This window comes from Canis aureus, chromosome 36, assembly GCF_053574225.1.
Source record: "Canis aureus isolate CA01 chromosome 36, VMU_Caureus_v.1.0, whole genome shotgun sequence".
Classification (NCBI taxonomy): domain Eukaryota; kingdom Metazoa; phylum Chordata; class Mammalia; order Carnivora; family Canidae; genus Canis; species Canis aureus.
The window spans coordinates 24,403,015-24,425,261 of record NC_135646.1 but is presented as its reverse complement, the minus strand read 5'-3'; the positions used below and the strand labels follow the sequence as shown (position 1 = coordinate 24,425,261).

The 22,247-nt window shown below is 39.7% G+C and overlaps 1 protein-coding gene across 17 annotated transcripts in view; it reads right to left on the bottom strand.

Moving 5' to 3' along the window:
- The window catches only part of ANKRD44 (ankyrin repeat domain 44), a 340,062-nt gene that overhangs the window by 19,716 nt on the left and 298,099 nt on the right, over nt 1-22,247 (bottom strand). For 8 of the 17 annotated variants that reach the window (XR_013373237.1, XR_013373238.1, XM_077885633.1 and 5 more), the window contains exons 24-27: nt 21,948-22,093; nt 21,415-21,497; nt 12,628-12,710; nt 11,586-11,677 (exon numbers count right to left, since the gene is read on the bottom strand). Coding sequence is in view for 11 of the 17 variants with exons in the window: in XM_077885633.1 (XP_077741759.1) it covers nt 11,586-11,677; nt 12,628-12,710; nt 21,415-21,497; nt 21,948-22,093 (404 nt within the window). In the remaining 6 variants the exon portion in view is untranslated. Of the gene's footprint in view, nt 1-2,402; nt 2,587-4,896; nt 7,853-8,797; nt 9,182-9,316; nt 9,349-10,747; nt 10,784-11,585; nt 11,678-12,627; nt 12,711-21,414; nt 21,498-21,947; nt 22,094-22,247 lie in introns of those variants that run through there. The other 9 variants (XR_013373235.1, XR_013373239.1, XM_077885642.1 and 6 more) reach the window with 6 other exon arrangements.

Here is a 22,247-nt window from a genome sequence, read left to right as displayed (position 1 = left end):
AAAGGATACTTGGAAATGGTCAAATTTTCTCATCGATTTTGCTCCAATACTATGTTAAACTTTGAGCCATTTGTCATGTTAGCCTCCTCAGTTTTTAGTTCCTCACCTCCAGTGCTTTTTCCTTCAGTCACCCACTTCTTTACTTTGTCAACATCAGAGGGGCACCACCTCTGCAAGCTTGACCTTGGGCACCCCATATTTCGCTCACCCACTGTGGTGCTACAACTCAGCAACTCTTCCAGCTTGCCAAGACCTTCAGTGCAGTAACTATTTCACTTTTTCACACTCACCTCCCTTTTGTAACAACCAGACAAACGATGAAACAAGCCACTGCGCCCTTTGCACCATGGACCTCACTCAGCAATGAAAGGGACCCTCACAACAGCTTGGGTGGGGTTTCCATCAATTCCCTAGGACTGCTGTAGCCAATTAGCATGAATTTAGTGGCTTTAAAAAGAGGAATTTGAGGACGCCTGGGTGGCTCAGCGGTTGGGCATCTGCCTTCAGCTCAGGACATGATCCTTGAGGCCTGAGATCGAGTCCCATATCAGGTTCCCTGCAGGGAGCCTGCTTCTCCCTCTGCCTGTGTCTCTGCCTCTCTGTTTCTCATGAATAAATAAACAAAATCTTAAAAAACAAAACAAAACAAAACACCCAACCCATTTTAGAATCCATGATCTACATGGTCACGTCTGTTTAAAGCACCATAGTTCCATAGCTCCCCTTGGACCTACCTGGCAAAGCTCTATCCCTGTTGAAATTCCACCATTTGCTTACTCTATGCCTACCCCAAACAGCTGATGAAAAAACCCACCAGAATGACGAGGATCATTTAACTTAATGGTCATAAGATTCAGATGTACTAAGCCGTACTCAGCAATCCTCCTTTTTTGCTCTAAAATGTTCCTTCCAAAATTACCGTCCCATTGCTTCTCAAACTGTCTTCCTGCTCTCCCGCAGACTCTCCCTCAGCATCAATATGATAAAGCATCTCCTATCTTAAAAAACAAATACTCTCTCTAGTTTCCAGAGCTGCCTCTTCTTTTTGTCTCCAGCTTCTCTGCTTTCTTTCTGTCCTCTCATCCTATCCCCTGGATTATTGTCCCCACCAATCTGATACATCTGCTCTTGCAAAGGTCACTAATAAATTTTGCGTAAGCTAAATCCAGTGTCACTCTATTATACCTTATTTGACCTCCCAGAAGCTATTGAGACAGTAGATATGACTGAAACTCCTTTTTCCATAAAATTCTCTCCCAGGTTTCAGAGATCCCTTGTTTTCTTATGTTTCCTCCTTCCTCACTGGCCACTCCTTCTTCTAAATGTTGGTGTGTCCATGACTCAGCACTCTTCTCTCTCTACTACTCCTAAGGAAAGCTCCCATGGTCATCTAGAATTTCATATGACCTCAGCCCCTGCCTCTCTGCCAAACTCTATTTACTTGACATCAAACCATCAGCAAGTTCAGCCAACTCTACTTTCAAGGATACTCCAAGATGGCCAAATTCTCTCCATTTCCCTTGTTGCCACACCAATGCAAGCCACCATGTTTACTTGTCTATACTACTGCAGTGGCCACTGAACTAGTCAGTGGGGTTCCTTTCTTACCTTCCTACAGCAGCCAGGGTGATCTTTTAAAAATGAAATAGGACCACAGCCATCTTTCTGTTTAAAAATCTCCAGTGGATTTTTTATCACATTCAGAATAAAATAGAAACTACTGCTTCTGGCTCATAAAATTTAATAAGGTCTGACCTCAGATTGATCTCTGATCTCTACAAGTCTCCAGCCATGCTGCCCCCATATCTGTTCCTGGAACATGCCAAGCTCATTTCTGCCTTTGGGTGTTGGCACTGACTGTTCCCTCTCCTCTGATCTTTATATGGTTGGCAACTTCTTGTCATTAAGATCTGAACTTAGATTTTGTAATTCTTAGGAAATCCAATGGTAAGAAATAGGAGTTGTTCAAGTTCTCAAACTTGTTGTGTGCTTTCAACTGAATATAAACATGGGTAAGTTTTTTGTACTCTAAGTACTGCTTCAACATTTTTACTTTTGAAAATTATAAACTTCTTCTAGAATTTAAGCTTACTTATTAAATTGTCACTGGTCTATGTGATGGCAGCCACAAAGATTTAAAAAACAGTACCTAGAAATTGTGTCTGCCAGTGCCCAGAGAACCACGTGAGACAATAAGGCTTTGTTGCCAAATCTTGCTATGTGACTGTGGGCCAAGTGCCTCATCTTTGTGAACTGGGTTCCCCCACCCGTGATGTAGATACAATCCTCCCCTGGTTAAGGAGAGGAATGTATATCTGCATATGTGCATTTGTGTGTTTAATAACAGAAGAATTAAGTGTTTGTCTCAAGTCTGTGCAGTATTTTTTCCCTTTTCCACTCACCTGCATGTGATCTTTTCTGGCAAAACACACAATCAGGGACCATTCTTGGTCATTGCTTCTGAAATTCTTTTTCTTAAGCTCTTTATTGGGGGATACACATTAGAGCCTGTTTAGGCAATCCCTGTGAAAATAGATTTAAAAATATGGCTGGCTTCACAGATAATAAATCGATGAAAAAATGATTCTGAAACAAGAGGCGAGGAGGCAGATGAACAGTGAGGTCGGGGAGCGCAGCACTGAGGGTGGGGTAGTCTTATGCTGGGCTTGGTGAGACATTGGGTATCCCTGGCCTAGTAAATATTAGTACAGTAAATGCTAGTAGCAAACCCTCCCACCCACCAGCCACTGGGCCAGTTGCAAATGCTCACGTTTCCAACCACCCCCTGGAGTGCTTGAAAAATTAAAGAAGGGCACAGCCATTATCTTTGCTGCTTCGTATTTTACAGCAAATGTATCTTTTGTATGAAATTTGCTAGAGACAATTCATATAGCACTTTTACCCACAATATTTTTATGTTAATAGCCTTTTAGCTTAATGCCTTTGTGCCTTGCAAGCTAATTCTGGAACACATTAAGTGTGTTAAGCAAGGGATAGATATATGGGGATCTAATGCTACTGAATGGAATTAGAAGGATCCTTTGAAAAGCAGTTTGGAGACACAGGGCCCCACATCAGTGTTCAACAATATAACTACTGCCATGGAGGCTATTATCTCCTTTCTCCTTCCTTCCGAGAACACAAGTGAAATTTGAAGATCCCTATATTTTTCTTGAATTTAGGAAGTAAACCCAAAAGTAAACAATTTCCTTAGCAAAGAAAGAAGCAAGCAAGAAGTTATCCTGGGAGGATGCTACAGTGTCTGGAAGGACATTGTGATAGATCCAGTGTGATAAACTGCTTCCTAAATAGTTGCCAGTGATTCCTGCCTCCTGGTAGTCACACCCTATCCCCTTGAATATGGAACAAATCGAGTGACTTCCTTCTTACAAATAAAATATGGGAAAATGATAGAATGGCACTTCAATATTCAGTTTAAAAGCTGTCATTTCTGTCTTGCACTTTCTCTTTCTGGCTTTTCTCAGCCTGCTATGCTAGCTCTCGTCAGGTAAGTTGCCATGTTGTGAGCTGCCCTTTTCTGGAACGGCCCACTTGGCATTGAAGTGAAGGCAGCTAACAGCCATCAAGGAACTAAAGCCCTCAGTCCAACAACCCAAATCTACCAAAAACCCATGAAGAATCTGCCAACAACCATGAGTGGGCTTAGAAATGGATCTTTCCCCGGCTAACACCACGATTACAGCCCACAGCCCTGAGACAGAAGACCCAATACAACCATGCCTGGACTCCTGACTCTCAGCAACTGTGAGATAATAAACATTTGTTGTTTTAAGCCACTAAGCTTCTGGGTAATTTGTTACATGATGGTGGATAACTAATGTGGCCACTTTGCTCTAAAGTACCAAAAGTGCCCACCTGTGGTATGATTCAAGCTTTATAGTCTTCAAGAATGAAAAGCACCCACATTTGTCTATTTGAATAAGGAGTGAGACACTGCAAAGTGCAAAACCTCCATGAACATCTCTAGCAGGAAAAAAAAAAACCCAACAACCATAAAACATTATTTCCAGGATGTCACACACAAAAAAGCATATAGGCACAGGTTGTGCATTCACATCATCAGTTATACACATTTGAGCAAATTATATCATTTCTCTGTGATTCCATTTCATGAAAAAGATGGTGATGGAGTTGGGCTAGCATCCTATGACACTGTGCTTTGAGGAACTCAGGAGGTCCCTACTCTGAAAGCTCTTTCTCGTCAGCCGGAAATAGTGCTACTGGGAATTTGTTCCTTAATGCTTCTAGGGATTGTCCCTGAAATTATTATTAATGGGAGAAATTTTGAATGGTAAGACAGAGGAAATTGTATAGCTACTTCTAAGAATATTGCAGAGAGGTGGGGCATTGTGTTGTTGTAAAGCAGCTGAAGGGTAGTAGTGGCAGCCACAAAAAGAAGTGGGGTTGATTTCACAATTCTAAGGACCTATTAGATGTCCTGCTTTCTGATACATGTGATCTACACAGTCACATTTCCCCTCCCACCATGATTGCTAGGGAGCTGGAGCAGACAAATGTTCAGTCACAGCCTCTGTATTAAATTTTCTGGTTCCCATATTTATATTCTTTTTCCCTGTTCTTGTTTTTCTACTTCTAGTTTATCCTGTGTCCTTTGTTGCAGGCCAGCTCAGATCCTTTACAGAAAAAACTGGAGGCATAAATGAATATAATATATAAAAACATATGAATTTGATTGGCCCCACCCCCAATTGTGATGTCACAAACAGAAATAGCAAATCCGGACATTTTCTTCTATCTTGATTATTGATTTTCAAAATTTAAGGGTCAATTTGCCTTTGGTGAAGACAAAGATTTAAATTTGCAGAATAATTGGTAAAATTGCATAAAGTGGAAAAACTAAAGACAAACACAAACTGCAACAATATCTGTACCGTTTTTATTTGTAAAAATAACCATCTGAATGCATTTCCATAGTATATTACAGTTAAGTACTTCATTACATTATTAGCATTCAGTAGTTGAAAAAGTATTAAACTGTGCTTGAAAAGATTCAGATTGGTTCAAAGTCATTCACTGAACTAAAAGTCATTTTCCTCATTTTTACAGTCATGACATTTACCAGTCATTCAACTCCAATTTACATAAGAAAACATTACAGACAAAATCCCACTGAAAGCATCAAACAGTATTTTATGCTGTTACAAATATGTTATGCAAAATAGAACACTGGCACCAGGTTTGTATCATCGTGCTTTGCAAAGATATATTGCACATGCTAAAGCATAAAATATGTAGACAAAACTACCAAACAAAAGATATTTGCATTGAATTTTTAGATCACTGCATAAGAAACGCATAGAATTACATTTTTACACACACTCAGATTGTCACTATCTTAAAACGCTTTTCCCCTACAACATTGACCTATGGTTTGTAAGAAGAAAGCATTTTAGCACTGCAAAATTAAACATAATTCCTATAGAAAACTTCGGCATTTTCATTTTCATTTCAAAGCAGGTATAGGGGAAATGGAAAAAAAGACACTTTATACATTCAAAGAAAGGCTGAAATGAAAACTCACTGGTATTATATTGCTCTGATAACACTCAAATGAAAAAAAATACAAAACATTTCACAGAACATTTTCAGAATATACAGATATAAAAAGGCACTCTAACTTCATATTACAAGACAAAAAAAAAAAAAAAGGGATGAGCTCTTCAACCAACGCAACAGATAAGCAAACCAAGTTGCTTGACAGTACAGAGAATAACTAGTGCAGCAAATCCATTTGATGTTCTTTTTCTAATTTAATAATAAAATAAAAAATGAAGCAGCTGTTTACTGCCTAAAGTACCAAAACATACTATGGTGCCCTTTTAGTAGTGATAAAGAGAAATCCCCTGAGCTTTTTACTGTAGAATCATAGCAGGTTTTAGGCAATTTGGAGATAGCAACGTATTTCCCAAGGACAGGCGGACAGGTAAGTGCAGGGCAACTTGATCACTGTGGCTCTGCTTAAAATACAGACTAAAAATAACACTGGAAAAGCGCTAGACCACGAAGACTCAGTTAAAAGCACAACATGTATTTTTGTTTTTCTTAGAGAGCTACACTGCAAATCTAGTTTTATTTCTAAGAGATGTACTTAAAACACACAGAACTCCTAGTTTTTGACGTCATTTCCTAAAGAACAAAATGTGGTCTTGGGGAATGGACAGACAGACAGAGAGAAGGGTTTGATGCAGTGAACCATCACAGCGAGTGTGACTTCATTCTGTTCCTTTGTCCTCCTCCTTTCTAGCTGTGAGACAGTGGGGTAAAGTCAAAATGCAGCTACATGGAGAGAAACGTCCCATGGCCGGCACTGCTTTGCTGCAATCCTCCTTGTTCTTGTGCTACTCTATGGGAAAAATGTGAAGGCTGCTTCACCAGTAAGAGTGGGCCTCTCATTTCCTGCTTTGAAAGCCAATGGAGCAAGATTTCCATTCACTTCTAGAAAAAGACACCACAGTATAGCGTGTTTTTTTTTTTTTTTTTTTTTTTAGCGTTGGATCTCCCTTACTTTCAGTGTTTTGGTAAAGAGAAGGTTGTTATTGCTCATTAGCAATTTATCTACTTAAAAAAAAATTCATCTTCTCTAAACAAACAAAAAAGACAGAGGAAGGAGGGGAACACAACACCAAGAATCCAAAAAACAATGTTGGTGGTGTCAAAAACTTCCAGTGAAATTATGACCATTCGATTAAGTCCTTTGAACAAGTTCTCATTTGTGAAGAACCCAAGGTGAGTTTTTAATTAAACTGGGATATTCAAAGAGTAAGAGTAAAGTCTTTTACAGTTAGATGAAAAATATAATACAGCATGTGTATTTGATCCAGATATGATAGCACACGGTTTTAAAAATATCTCCCATACGCTATAAAAGAGAATTTCCAGGGCAAACACGGAACTGATGATTAAATGTCAGAGTCCTGACAACATGTTTCTCTCCTGTTTCTTCCTCAAGTGTAAAGTAGCACTCGGGCTGGTGATTTGTACTTCTTTGCCTGGTACATGTGCTCACACACTGACATCATTTCCCAGTAGGTTATTGGGACCACGTGAGATCTTCAGTGCGTTCAGAATAATTTCCATACATTTCTTTGGGCCTCCTTTGTGCGTATGATCCACCACACACCTCTGTTGTCACCTCGCAGAAGAGCCTAAGGGCTGCGACGTCTCCTAAGCTGGCAAGGCCACAGACTGGGGCCGAGCGGTGGAGTTGACCCCTCTCCACCCGACGTGGAAGGACCTGAGGGTCAGCTGGAACCCTCAGCGGTAGAAGTGCCGGGCTTGGCCCCAGGACCGCCGGCTAGTCCAGCCAGGGTCCTGTGTGTTTTTCTGCTTTTTTGTTATTCCCAGTAAGACACACAGCAATTAAAACAGAGAACAAACAATGGATGTTTCCTCGGCATTTGTTTCATTTCAAATAAATATAAACACATTTACATCAAAAGTATATGAACATTTTCTCTAGTTTGGCAAAAAAATAAGCCTTGGTCAACACGTCATCAGTTACAAATGTTACGCCATCAACTAGAAATCTGTGTCGTAAGAAATATAACAAGACCGTTACACAAAAAGATTACATTTTAACTCCATAGAAAAGCTACTTCAGTTCTCACTTCCATTTTGAAGGAAAACATTTTAAATTCTTCCATTTTAGACTGAAGCATTTTGGTCCTCATGTATAGCTGGTTGATGAACTACAGACATATATATATGTATATATATATGTGTGCGTGTGTATGTGCATAACGTTTAGAGTCTCATTCTTCTTTTTGTACAGCTATTCCAGGTGCAGAACGGGGTCCATTTGACCTAGAAGCTTTGGCAGAGGGAGCAGACACAGTATTCACTATGTTGATTTGATCATCAAGCAACCATCAATTGGCTTTAATTTCCACATCACCCATGTCTACCTTCTGTTTCGCACCTTGTTTCCTTCTGTAGTCACACTTCCACTCACTTGGCATGACCTTGGCTGAGAAGCTCATTTAACACTTTACTACTGATAATGCTGTGGGTTCTGATGGTTCTAAGAAGTTAGCATCCTGATTTAAGGATGAATTAACAAATAAATAAATAAAGGGTAGTCTCATATTAAATTTGCATATGTCTCAGAGTTCTGGCACAATACAACTTTTCACCTGAAACTTTATTAGCTAGATTCGGATTCAATTGGCCAGGTGATAATTAGTCCTAGGCTTGTTAAAAGGCGCTCTCGTTGCCATATTTGTGTTAAGCGAAGAAAGCAACTTCAATTTCCAGTGACTTTTTCCCTTCATGTGGCAACTTTAATAAAATCCTTGGAAAGAAGTTCTGGATATTTAAGTGCTTACTACAGAGAAGATATGAATCATTGGACTCCCTTAAAAAGATTACTACAGGCATCATTTCCGAAGATGAACACATTAACCTTTGGCTTCTAGTGAGGAAGTAAACATCAAAGTGAGAAGAGGTCTGAGGTGACACCTATCCCCCCTTGCCCTCCCCTCCCAGGGGACACGAATGTCACATTGATCCACTTCTGAGAACTCACTGCTGAGTGAGTATACGAAAAGAAAAATTCTTCATAGAGAACAGCTCCCTCTCAATTGGATTATGCCAAACGAAAAAGAATTAAATGCATTTTTTGACTTCTTACTTAAAATGAGAGGTAGAGAAGTATCTTAGATCTAGGGAAAACATGAAAACAAATAAAAACTGGGGCCCATCTGTGTGAATGCTTTGCCCTACTGCCTAGCTGCCCTCCCTGGGTTTGATTAATTCCTTTTCTACTGGCTTCTGGAAGCCCAGGCCCATAATAATACTCGAACACAACATAAACCTGGAATTCAAGTTGTTTTTTTTTTTTTTCTCCCTTCTTCTAATACAGGTGATCAAGGAAAAGCTTCTACAGTCCAAAGTCAAAATGTTTCGGAATCAGAGTCATTTTCGTTGTAGCCCTCCTCTGAGCCTACGTTGTTACTGCACAGGCTAACCATGCTACCCAGATTGGAGAGGGTGGTCCTGCTCAAATTGTCTTTTTTAAAACAAACGAAGTTGACAGCCGTCATTGTACTGGAAGGAGAAAAAGGCATCATGGTAGCCAAAATGAGGGCCAGGCAGTCAGCCACGTCTTTGTTAGGAGCGCAAGCCAGGGCCGGGGTATGACCTGGGCGTAAATGCAGACAAGGCCATGGTTAGTCCAGGAAATCCAAAGGCGGCGTGAGCATTCCACAGTACATCTCGTACGACCTCACACGTGGAGATGTATGTCCAGTTAGAAATCATGCCAGGCAAAGAGGAGTTAACTTCCCACAAGTCATGCTAGGGGTGAGGCTAGAGGGGGTCGGGGAGGGGAGACATTTTATGAAGGGGTCGTGGTGTTGGTTTTTCCATCTACATGACAACAAGCACTATGTTACCCGAAGTTAGGCAGGTTTCTAGTCTTCATCTAATGAACAGAAACACAAGGGGGCAGGGGTGGGACACAATTACACACACACACACACACACACACACACACACACAAAACCAGTAACAGGACAACCACAAAGGTGTTTCCACTTGAGAGCACACGCACACCATGCGCCTCAGGCTGGGGCCAGAGCACTCTCATTCTGAGAACAATGACTTTCCCGAGTAGGTAATTGTGTGTCAGATTAGAAAAGATATTGAAAATCAGATGTCTGTAAAGGCAGTTTTATTGTTATATATAGGTTTATAAAAAGTATATACCAATTAACTAGTTCTAGAAAAATGGAATCATTTGAGCAGATCAGACACAGGAAAGTATTGGTTGTTTGTGGTTTAAAATATACTATCGTTTAAGAGAAATGTAACCAAATTTTTAAAAATAGCAACACCACCAACCAAAGTCCCAAAGCCCAACTGTGACAGGTGTGGGAAAAAGGCTGTAGGGTCATGTCATTCTCCACCATGTAGACTCAAAGGGTCCTATCCAGAAAAGAAAACTATCTCAACACATGAGATAGTTTAGATGAAACTAAACTAAATACATGCTGGAGGATGTAGATAGATTCTTTGATTTAATTACTACCCTTATCTAACCTTTATTCTATGGACCAAAAAAGGGTTAGCCTATCTCCTCTGCTAGAAAGATTCCTACTCCCTCTTACTCATTTATTCAGAAGAACTGGCTCAATAAAATTCGACATTTTGCCAAGTTTTACCAACACTTGACCTAATTTCTGCCCATCTCCCCCCTCCTCCCACCCCAACATTCCTCTCTCTAGTATGAAAACAAGTAAGAAGAGACAGGTATCTTAACATTCCATTCCAGGGAGGTCATCGATGAGTAAAGGATTTATGAGTATAGCGCTGTACAAAACTGCCCCAAATTGTTCCCAGGCCTTTAGAAGGCCGCTGAGCTCTAAGAAGGGGCTCTTCGGGCTAACGTTCCCAAGGTTGCTATTGGCAGGAAAAGCCTCAGATGCAGCAGGCTTACAATGGAGAAAGACAAAACTAATTTATTTTGGCCTCTTTTGGTCATTTGGAAAGAATTGTGCACTTCTGCATGCCAATCCTTATAGGATAGTGATAAGAGGACGAGGGAAAAGGGAGGTGGAACAACCAAGGAGATGGAGTAATAGAGAATTTTCTGTGCCTCTTAGATGAGTCAGGTTGGGGACAGAGCAGGGAACATGCTAGGATAAATGGGGCTGCAAAACAGAAACTAATAGGAATTAGCTAATGATGTCATATGGCTAATGCTTACTTCTGAGAAATAGGCATGGGCTGCTAGTTCCAATACCTGTAATAAGCAGTTAATTGAGTTGCGTTAATTAAAATGCTTTAATTAAATGCCACAATTAATGCCACATTAATAAGTTACATCATTCATAAATATCCAGAAGTTCATCTTTTGCTCTCCACAGTTAATAGGCATTGTACTTCAAAATGGTAGTCTAACATAATTCTTTTTTTTTTTTTAACATAATTCTGGTATTCATGAGCTTTCCAAATTTCTTAGGGACCAGGTAGAAAGCTTCTGTTAAGAGTTAGTTCATTTAGAGTTAGAAAAGGAATGTTACATAGATCAGGAGAAGCTTTCAAGCCTAGAAATTCATTAAAAAAATTGTACGCATGTTCCCTAAATATCCACACTGAGAATATGGGTTTTGATCTGTTCTTTAAAAAAAAGTTTGATCTCAGAATGAACTGAATACAAAAGACCTAGGTTTTTCTTTGAGCCCTTGAGCATGCACTAATGACATGTGTCGTCTCTAACTCTTCAGTGTATGCAGTTAGAATTCTGAATGCCTGCCGCAAGCTTTTCAGTGTGTCTAGAACAGTTTAACCACTACGCTGAGGAGTTAGAGACCAGCTGCTGGCATTACATGCAAAATGGAAGGCACTGGTGGGCTACAGGTGGACCATGTGTTTTACAAAGACAGACAGGACAAATTATCTTTGTTTGAGTTCTCACACACAGAAGCTGCCGAGGGAGAGAGAATTCTTACTGCCTTTTTAATGAGCTCCTATCTTTCTCATTTTCCTCTGGCTTCACAGCATAGGGAAGGTATGCGTAGTAACTGCTTACTTTTCTCACTTACCATTTTCATCTACAGCGAGTACACAGGCTCCTTTGGCCAATAACTCCTCAACTACCACCTTCAAGCCATTACGTGCAGCAACGTGGAGGGGTCTAAAAAAAGACAACACTTGGCGTCAACCGTGATACACATTTGTGTGGGAATGTGTCATTTGGGGTACCTGCATTGCTATCTATAAGTAGTACAGGAATAATTTTACTTTTTAAAATAAAAATATTTGTCGACCAGATCTTTCCCAGGTGCTAATGATCCAACTTTCCTTCATGTTCGCCCAGGTTTCTCTGCAGATGTTACAGACACTCTACATCTCAAACAATCTCAGTAACAGTAGATAGGAAGCCAGAAAAAGAACAAAAGCTCCAGCATCTTTTCTAGAAGGTTCTGTGTCTCTTGCTTTCTACTCTAGCATTTAAATCATTGTTTCACACAGTCCATCAATATGATTGGTATTCATATCACCCATATATATTTATCTTAAACCTCCTTGTTATTAGTAAATGCACTAAATGATATTTTGTTGAATTTAGAATACCTTAAAGAATAAATTCAAACCCAGTATATTCATTTCTGCTATATATACCTCCTAAGAAACCTAATGGAAAAAAATCTTAATATTCTTTTCCCCTTAAATACATAGGTAATTTCCTAAAATGGAATATGAATCAGTTTTAAGTCTTTCACACTGAAGACTGCACTGAATTATATTAAAATATAATTAAGACAAACTACTTAGGAATTCTTCAAATGTATTCTGGGAATGTGATTTATAAAACTGTCATTTTTCCAGTAAAAATACATGATGTTAATATATTATGTTACACAATTCTATGAAGGGATAACAAAATAAAGATTCTAACTAAAAAATGTCTCGCTTGGTGAGTATTTGCAGGTATGTGACTATAAATTCTGTGAAGGAGAAGCCACCTCTGCTTTTCACCGTTGTATTCTTCAGTGCTAGCCTGGCACAGAGCACACTCTTAATATTTGTTGAATAAACAACTATGAATCTGAGTCCAAATCATACTTTAGAAGTCACACTTACGTCTGCAGTGCATTATTTTTTGCATTAATAAGGCTCTCATCTTGTATCTTGTCAAGTATTAACAAGGCACATTTTTCATGACCCTAATAAAGAAAAAAATGATAAGAAACACAGGACAGAAACAAAGAAAAGCTCCTGAAAAATTACTTCATTATACTTTAAATTTAAAATGAACGTCATCTGCCTAAAAAACATTTTATAAGGCAATTTTCTGAGTAATTCCTTTTTCTTCTAAAAAGCAAATGGTTAGGGGCACCTGGGTGGCTCAATGGTTGAGCTTCTGACTTTGGCTCAGGGCGTGATCCTGGGGTCCTTGGATCAAGTCCTGCATCAGGCTCCCTGCATGAAGCCTGCTTCTCTCTCTGCCTGTCTCTCTCTCTCTCTGTGTCTCTCATGAATAAATTTATAAAATCCTTAAAAAAAAAAAGCTAATTGTTAAAGAACCTTAGATTCTCAAAGATTCTGGATAAGGTCTATTAGGATTTGATGAACGTAAGCATCTAAAATATTAATATTTCTAGAGTAACTGCAGAATTAATGTTCAGAGAGCTGAAGTAGGTGCTAGCTCAGCAAGGTCAGTGGCAAGCAGAGAGCAGAATTAGGAGTATCCTTCAAACCAATTAACACTACTTTTTAAACATATGTCAAGTCGCATCTCCTTCCGCAAGCCTTCAATGGCCATTTCTGTGATCATCTACCTTTGAAATGTCTATTACATCTGTTACCAGTATCACTTATCATTATGTACAACTGCCTTATATTGTGAAGCGACTCTTTTGGGAAAGCTAGATTTTTTCTTCCTCAAATAGAGGAAGATATCTTTGTATCTTAAAAGAGATGGATGATAATTAAAAAAGAAGAAAAAAAAATCAATGGAAAAGTCAGAGACCCTTTCAGGATTTCAGGCCTATGCCCTGTTAAGGGGTCATGGTTTCCTAAACCCTTGCTACTCATAGTGTGGCCCGCAGACCAGCAACATCAGCTTAACCCGGGGGTTAGGAATGTTGAGTCCCAGGCCCCACTTCAGGCCCGCATGTCAACGAGATCCTCTGGTCATTCATTTGCACAATAAAGTTTGAAGAGCTCTGGACTTCTGGTCATGAAAGCACTACACTTTGAAATAAACTTCAGAGAGGGGGCAAGCTGGTGGAGGAGCAGGGTCCCCAAATCATCTGTCTCCCCCACTCACCTAGATAACCTTCAAACCATCCTGAACACCTAAGCATCCCACCTGAGATTTAAAGAGAGAAGAGCTGGACACTAAAGAGAAGGGGTTTCTAACAAGGTAGGAAGGCAGAAAAAAATAAAAAAGGGGGGAAAAAAGGAGGGGACTGGGAAATGGTGGTAGTTACAAAGTTGTAGTGGAGGGAGAATGTAGTCTACCTGAGGGGTCCTAGAAGGTGATTCTCTTGGTTCTGAGTATATTAAGTTCTGTATGTTAGAAGATGTTCAGTCCCAAATTTATATAAACCAGAAATACTTGTAGAGGGCCCCACCATTGACCACCCAAACATAAATGGGATAAATGAGGGGGGAAGAATGGGAATGAGGAATCTCACAGAATGAACCAGCAACGGTATTCCACTTGGTTCTGGGTATATGCTGATCATGTTTTAGAAGGTATTAACTTCCACCATTGTAGAACAAAAGAAAGAATCAGAAACAGGACTCTCTGCCACAGAGTTACAGATTTTGGATTACAATTCGATGTCAGAAAGCCAACTCAGAAGCACAATTATAAAGCTACTGTGACTCTGGAAAAAAGCATAAAGGACTCAAGAGACTTCATGACTGCAGAATTTAGATCAGGCCAAAATTAAAAATCAATTAAATGAGATGCAATCCAAACTGGAGGTCCTAATGATGAGGGTTAATGAGGTAGAAGAAAGAGCAAGTGACATAGAAGACAAGTTAATGGCAAGGAAGGAAGCTGAGGAAAAAAGACAAAAATAATTAAAAGAAAGGAAAAGATTAAGGGAAATAAATGACAGCCTCAGAAGGAAAAATCTACATATAACTGGGGTTCCAGAGGGCGCCGAGAGGGACAGAGGGCCAGAAAGCATATTTGAACAAACCATAGCTGAGAACTTCCCTAAGGTGGGGAGGGAAACAGGCATTCAGATCCAGGAGATAGAGAGGTCTCCCCCTAAAATGAATAAAAACGGGTCCACACCTCGACATTTAACAGTGAAACTTGCAAATTCCAAAGATAAAGAGAAGATCCTTAAAGCAGCAAGAGATAAGAAATCCCTAATTCTTATGGGGAGAAGTATTAGGTTAACAGCAGACCTCTCCACAGAGACCAGAGAGGGCTGGCAGGATATATTCAGGGTCCTAAATGAGAAGAACATGCAGCCAAGAATACTCTATCCAGCAAGGCTCTCATTCAGAATAGAAGGAGAGATAAGAGCTTCCAAGATAGGCAGAAACTGAAAGAATATGTGACCTCCAAACCAGCTCTGCAAGAAATATTAAGGGGGACTCTGTAAAAGAAAGAGGACCCAAAAGAAATAATCCACAAAAACAGGGACTGAATAGGTATTACAATGACACTAAATTCCTATCTTACAATAGTTACTCTAAACGTGAATGGGCTAAATGATCCCATAAAAAGGCGCAGGGTTTCAGACTGGATAAAAAAGCAAGACCCATCTATTTGCTGTCTACAAGATACTCATTTTAGACATAAGGACACGTACAGCCTGAAAATAAGGACTTAAGGACCGTTTACCATTCAAATGGTCCTCAAAAGAAAGCTGGGGTAGCCATCCTCATATCAGATAAAGTTTATCCCAAAGACTGTAGTAAGATATGAAGAGGGACACTATATCATACTTAAAGGATCTATCCAACAGGAGGAACTAACAATCATGAATATTTATGTCCCTAATGTGGGAGCTGCCAAGTATATCAATCAATTAATAACCAAAGTAAAGACACAGATAATAATACACTAATACTGGGAGACTTCAACATGGCGCTTTCTGCAAATGACATATCTTCTAAGTACAACATCTCCAAAGAAACAAGAGCTTTAAATGATACACTGGACCAGATGGATTTCACAGATATTTACAGAACTTTACATCTTAATGCAACTGAACACACATTCTTCTTAAGTGCACATGGAACTTTCTCCAGAATAGACCACATACTGGGTCACAAATCAGGTCTCAACCGATACCAAAAGACTGGGATTGTCCCCTGCATATTTTCAGACCATAATGCTTTGAAACTTGAACTCAATCACAAGAGGAAATTTGGAAGAAATTCAAACATGTGGAGGTTAAAGAGCATCCTGCTAAAAGATGAAAGGGTCAACCAGGAAATTAGAGAAGAATTAAAAACATTCATGGAAACTAATGAGAATGAAGATACAACCATTCAAAATCTTTGGGATACAGCAAAAGCAGTCCTAAGAGGGAAATACATCCCAATACGAGCATCCCTCAAAAAAATTGAAAAAACTCAAATACATAAGCTAGCCTTGCATCTGAAGGAACTGGAGAAAGAACAGCAAATAAAACCTACACCAAGCAGAAGAAGAGAGTTAATAAAGACTTGAGCAGCACTCAATGAAATAGAGACCAGAAGAACTGTGGAACAGATCAACAAAACCAGGAGTTGGTTCTTTGAAAGAATTAATAAGATTAGATAAACCATTATCCAGCCTTATTAAAAACAAAAGAGAAAAGACTCAAATTAATAAAATCATGAATGAAAAAGGAGAGATCACAACCAATACCAGGGAAATACAAACGATTTTAAAAACATATTATAAGCAGCTATACACCAATAAATTAGGCAATCTAGAAGAAATGGACACATTTCTGGAAAACCACAAACTACCAAAACTGGAACAGGAAGAAAGAGAAAACCTGAACAGGCTAATAACCAGGGAGGAAATTGAAGCAGTCATCAAAAACTTCCCAAGACAAAAAAGTTCAGGGCCAGATGGCTTCCCAGGGGAATTCTATCAAATGTATTTTTGTTTTTTCTTTTAAAGATTTTATACATTTACTCATGAGAGACACAAAGAGAGAGGCAGAGACACAGGTGAGGGAAAAGCAGGCTCCATGCAGAGAGCCCGATGTGGGACTTGATCCCAGGTCCTCAGGATCACATCCTGGGCCGAAGGCAGTGCTAAACCGCTGGGCCACCTGGGCTTCCCCCATCAAACTTTTAAAGAAGAAACAATACCTATTCTACTAAAGCTGTTCTGAAAGACAGAAAGGGACAGAATATTTCCAAACTTGTTTTATAAGGCCAGCATCACCTTAATTCTAAAACCAAAGACCCCACCGAAAAGGAGAATTATAGACCAATATCCCTTATGAACACAGATGTAAAAATTTTTTTTCAGATGTAAAAATTCTTAACAAGATACTAGCCAATAGGATCCAATAGTACATTAAGAAGATTATTCACCATGACCAAGTGGGATTTATCCTGGGATGCAAGGCTGGTTCAACACTCGTAAAGCAATCAACGTGATAGATCATATCAACAAGAGAAAAAACAAGAACCATATGACCCTTTCAATAGATGCAGAGAAAGCATTTGACAAAAAAATGTATCCATTCCTGATCAAAACTCTTCAGAGTGTAGGGATAGAGGGAACATTCCTCAGCATCTTAAAAGCCATCTAGGAAAAGCCCACAGCAAATATCATTCTCAATGGGGAAACACTGGGAGCCTTTCCCCTAAGATCAGGAACACGACAGAGATGTCCACTCTCACCACTGCTATTCAACATAGTACTAGATGTCTTAGCCTCAGCAATCAGGCAACAGAAATAAAAGGCATTCAAATTGGCAAAGAAGAAGTCAAACTCTCCCTTTTCGCAGATGACATGATACTATCCATAGAAAACCCAAAAGACTCCACCCCAAGATTGCTAGAACTCATACAGCAATTCGGCAGTGTGGCAAGATACAAAAGCAATGCCCAGAAATCAGTGGCATTTCTATACACTAACAATGAGACTGAAGAAAGAGGAATTAAGGAGTCAATCCCATTTACAATCGCACCCAAAAGCATAAGATACCTAGGAATACACCTAACCAAAGAGGTAAAGGATCTATACTCTAAAAACTATAAAACGCTTCTGAAAGAAATTGAAGATACAAAGAGATGGAAAACTATTCCATGCTCATGGATTGGAAGAATTAATATTGTGAAAATGTCAATGCTACCCAGGGCAATTTACACATTTAATGCAATCCCTATCAAAATACCATGGACTTTCTTTTTCTTAAAGATCATTTATTTATTTATTTATTCAGAGAGAGAGAGAGACAGAGACAGAGAGAGGCAGAGACACAGGCAGAGGGAGAAGCAGGCTCCATGCAGGGAGCCCGATGTGGGACTCGATCCCAGGACTCCAGGATCACACCCTGGGCTGCAGGCGGCGCTAAACCGCTGCACCACCAGGGCTGCCCTACCATGAACTTTCTTCAGAGAGTTGGAACAAATCATCTTAAGATTTCTGTGCAATCAGAAAAGACCCTGAATAGCCAGGAGAATACTGAAAAAGAAAACCAGAGCCGGAGGCATTACAATGCCAGATTTCAGGCTGTACTACAAAGCTGTAATCATCAATACAGTGTGGTACTGGCACAAAAACATACACATAGATCAACGGAGCAGAATAGAGAACCCAGAAATGGGCCCTCAACTCTATGGTCAACTAATATTTGACGAAGCAGGAAAGACTATCCACTGGAAAAAGGACAGTCTCTTCAATAAATGGTGCTGGGAAAATTGGACAGCCACATGTGGAAGTATGAAGCTAGACCATTTTCTTACACCATACACAAAGATAAACTCAAAATGGATGAAAGATCTAAATGTTAGACAAGAATCCAGCAAAATCCTAGAGGAGAACACAGGCAACACTCTTTTTGAACTTGGCCAAAGCAACTTCTTGCAAGATACATCCATGAAGACAAGGGAAACAAAAGTAAAAGTGAACTATTGGGATTTAATCAAGATAAAAAGCTTCTGCACAGCAAAAGAAACAGACAACAAAACTCAAAGACAACCTACAGAATGGGAGAGGATATTTGCAAATGACGTATCAGATAAAGGGCTAGTATCCAAGATCTATAAAGAACTTATTAAACTCAACAGCAAAGAAACAAACAAATCCAATCATGAAATGGGCAAAAGACATGAACAGAAATTTCACCAAAGAAGACAAACAGATGGCCAAAAGGCACATGAGAAAATGCTCCGCATCACTGGCCATCAGGGAAATACAAATCAAAACCACAATGAGATACCACCTCGCACCACTGAGAATAGTGAAAATTAACAAGGCAGGAAACAACAAATGTTGGAGAAGATGTGGAGAAAGGGGAACTCTCTTGCACTGTTGGTGGGAATGTGAACTGGTGCAGCCACTCTGGAAAACTGTGTGGAGGTTCCTCAAAGAGTTAAAAATAGACCTGCCCTATGACCCAGCAATTGCACTGCTGGGGATTTACCCCAAAGATACAGATACAGTGAAATGCCAGAACACCTGCACCCCAATGTTTATAGCAGCAATGCCTACAATAGCCAAACTGTGGAAGGAGCTTCAGTGTCCATCGAAAGATGATGGATAAAGAAGATGTGGTCTATGTATACAATGGAATATTCCTCAGCCATTAGAAATGACAAATACCCACCATTTGCTTCGACGTGGATGGAACTGGAGGGTATGATGCTGAGTGAGGTAAGTCAATCGGAGAAGGACAAACATTCTATGGTCTCATTCATTCGGGGAATATAAAAAATAGTGAAATGGATTAAAGGGGAAAGGAGAGAAACTGAGTGGGAAATATCAGAGAAGGAGACAGAACATGAAAGACTCCTAACTCTGGGAAACGAACAAGGGGTAGTGGAAGGGGAGGGCAGGGGAGTGGGGGGGTTGGGGTGACTGGGTGATGGGCAGTGGGGGGGGGCACTTGATGGGATAAGCACTGGGTGTTATGCTCTATGTTGGCAAATTGAACTCCAATAAAAAAAATGCAAAAAAAAAAAAAAAAAAGAAAGAAATAAACTTCATGAAACTGAACCTTTTTTGGGGTTTCCATGGGTTTCCCAGAGCATGAAGTGAGAAAATGCAACCAGTGAAAGGAATAGCCAAAGCATCTCATACCACCGGGTACAGACAACATCTTTAATACTGTCACCATATTGAAACAAACTACCACCACTGGTGTCAGCTGGCATTACACTATAACATGGAGTTTTCATTCTGATGCACTGCTGGTGGAGTGTAAACAATTGTGATCTTATCAGAGGCCCATTTAGGATTAAATATATTCATAGCCTTAGACTCATTGAGGAATTTATCTTAAAGGAATGAGTAAAGAATTCTTTAAAAAAAAATCTCTACAATTAGCATCATCTATAGTAGTATATATTTGAAAACAAGCAAATGTCTAACAGTTGGGGATGGACTGAATAAAGGATGGCACTTTTAAAAAAGATTTTACTTATGTATTCATGAGACACACAGAGAGAGGCAGAGACACAGGCAGGGGGAGAAGCAGGCTCCCTGTGGAGAGCCTGATGAGGGACTCAATCCCAGGGCCCCAGGATCATGACCTGAGTTAAAGGCAGACGCTCAACCACCAAGCTACCCAAGCAACCCAGGATGGCACATTCTTAGGGTAGAAATCCATACATCTTCTAAAATACTATACAGTTTGATATCTAAAACAAAGATAATCATGGGGCACCTGGGTGGCTCAGCTGGTTAAGTGTACAACTCTTGATTTCAGCTCAGGTCATGATCTCAATGGCCGTGGGACAGAGCCCCACATCAGCCTCTGTGCTCAGCAGGGAGTCAGCTTGCAGATTCTCTCCCTCTGACCCTCCGCCCCCCTTGTTATCTCTCCCTGTCTGTCTAAAATAAATAAATAAATACATCTTTAAAAAAAAAGATATCCATAAGATATGATTCAGTAACAAAAGTGGGCTTTAGAACATTGTGATCTCACTTTTGTAAAATTATATATTTATTTATACATCATTTATCTTGTACAGGAGCAGGAATCTTGAGCTACATGTGAACATAATTCTATTAAAAAAAAAAACAAAACCGATCCCTGGGTGGCTCAGTGGTTTAGTGCCTGCCTTTGGCCCAGGGTGTGATCCTGGAGTCCCGGGATCGAGTCCCACGTCGGGCTCCCTGCATGGAGCATGCTTCTCCCCCACCTGTGTCTCTACCTCTCTCTCTCTCTTTGTCTCCCATGAAAAAATAAATAAAATCTTTAAAAAAAAAAAAAACAACCAAACAAACAAAAACAAAAACAAAAGACCTCAAACACATTCCTTTCATTGAACTATGCACCAGAAAAAAAGTTAGAGGGTAGAAATGTACATGAATGCATTTATTTGCCTCAAAGGTGAGTATTTTTTGGCTGTGTTATTACCGTATTCAAATGGAACAAAATGAAAACAAGTACACCTTTTAGAAGCCACATAACTAAGGTCCTAACCTTGTTTAAAACTAAGATGATATGAGACTACAACCCATGGAAACAGATACAGTGGCAGTATGAAGACAGACCACATAAGAATACAGTGGCAAATGCCATGAAAGGCATATCCTCATCAACCCCTATGTGGGTCTGCCCTTTGTGTCTTCCCCTTCCATTTGGCTTATAGTTGACAATACCCTGGGAAAATGTACATCTCAATTAAGAGCCACGGAACACACTTCTGAAACAGCATTTAAGTGGTATTAGTCTTATTAGAACGCTAAGTAACATTATTTCAAATTCATGTACATACTTTGCTACTAGCCAAATGTAAGGGTGTGTTCAAGTCTTTATCCTTTACAGTCAGATCAGCCTGGGCACTGTTCACCAAAATATCTAAAGAAAAAGCCAAAAGAGAGTTATTTAGACTACATGGTAATTGCAATGACACATTCAAATTAGTATGGCCACATCATCATATTTAATGCTTTTAAAGAAAAAAGGAAAAATTTATTGCCATGTTGTTCTATCGAAATCAAAGGTCTATAGACATTAATTTTAATTGACTTTATTGTTTTGTTATTTCCAGGTAAAATAATTCTGTTGCTACATTTGGTCTCTATTTGTTGAGAGTTTTCACTGCAGAAAGATCAGTTCACTTTGACAACGTCCACTAATAATCAAATAACAGGGGACTGAAGACAATTAGCAAGTAGAATCAAGGAGCTTAAATAAAATGTTGGCCTTTTTTACATGCATATACCAAGAGAATAACCGATTTCTCTGTTTTATGTTACTCCAGTTTGGGTTGGGCATGAATGCGAAGCCCACCAGTCAAGCACATACCCACAGCGCCTGCCTGCCCGTTCTCAGCAGCCATCATCAGTGCTGTTTTCCCTGAATTGTCCGCTGCATTCACTTCAGCATTGTGTCTCAGAAGAAGCTGCAGGCATTCCACGTGATCAGCAAATGCTGCTGCATGAAGTGGTGTCCTAATGATTTAAAACAAATAGGATTTCAGCTTCCTTTAAATTTAACACACTCTCTTTCTGTATATGCCTGAAGAAATATGTGCTCAGTGTCATCTTAGGGATTTAAAACTTCTCAGTTTGCAGAGATAACAATTAGGCCTACTCTAAAGTCCAT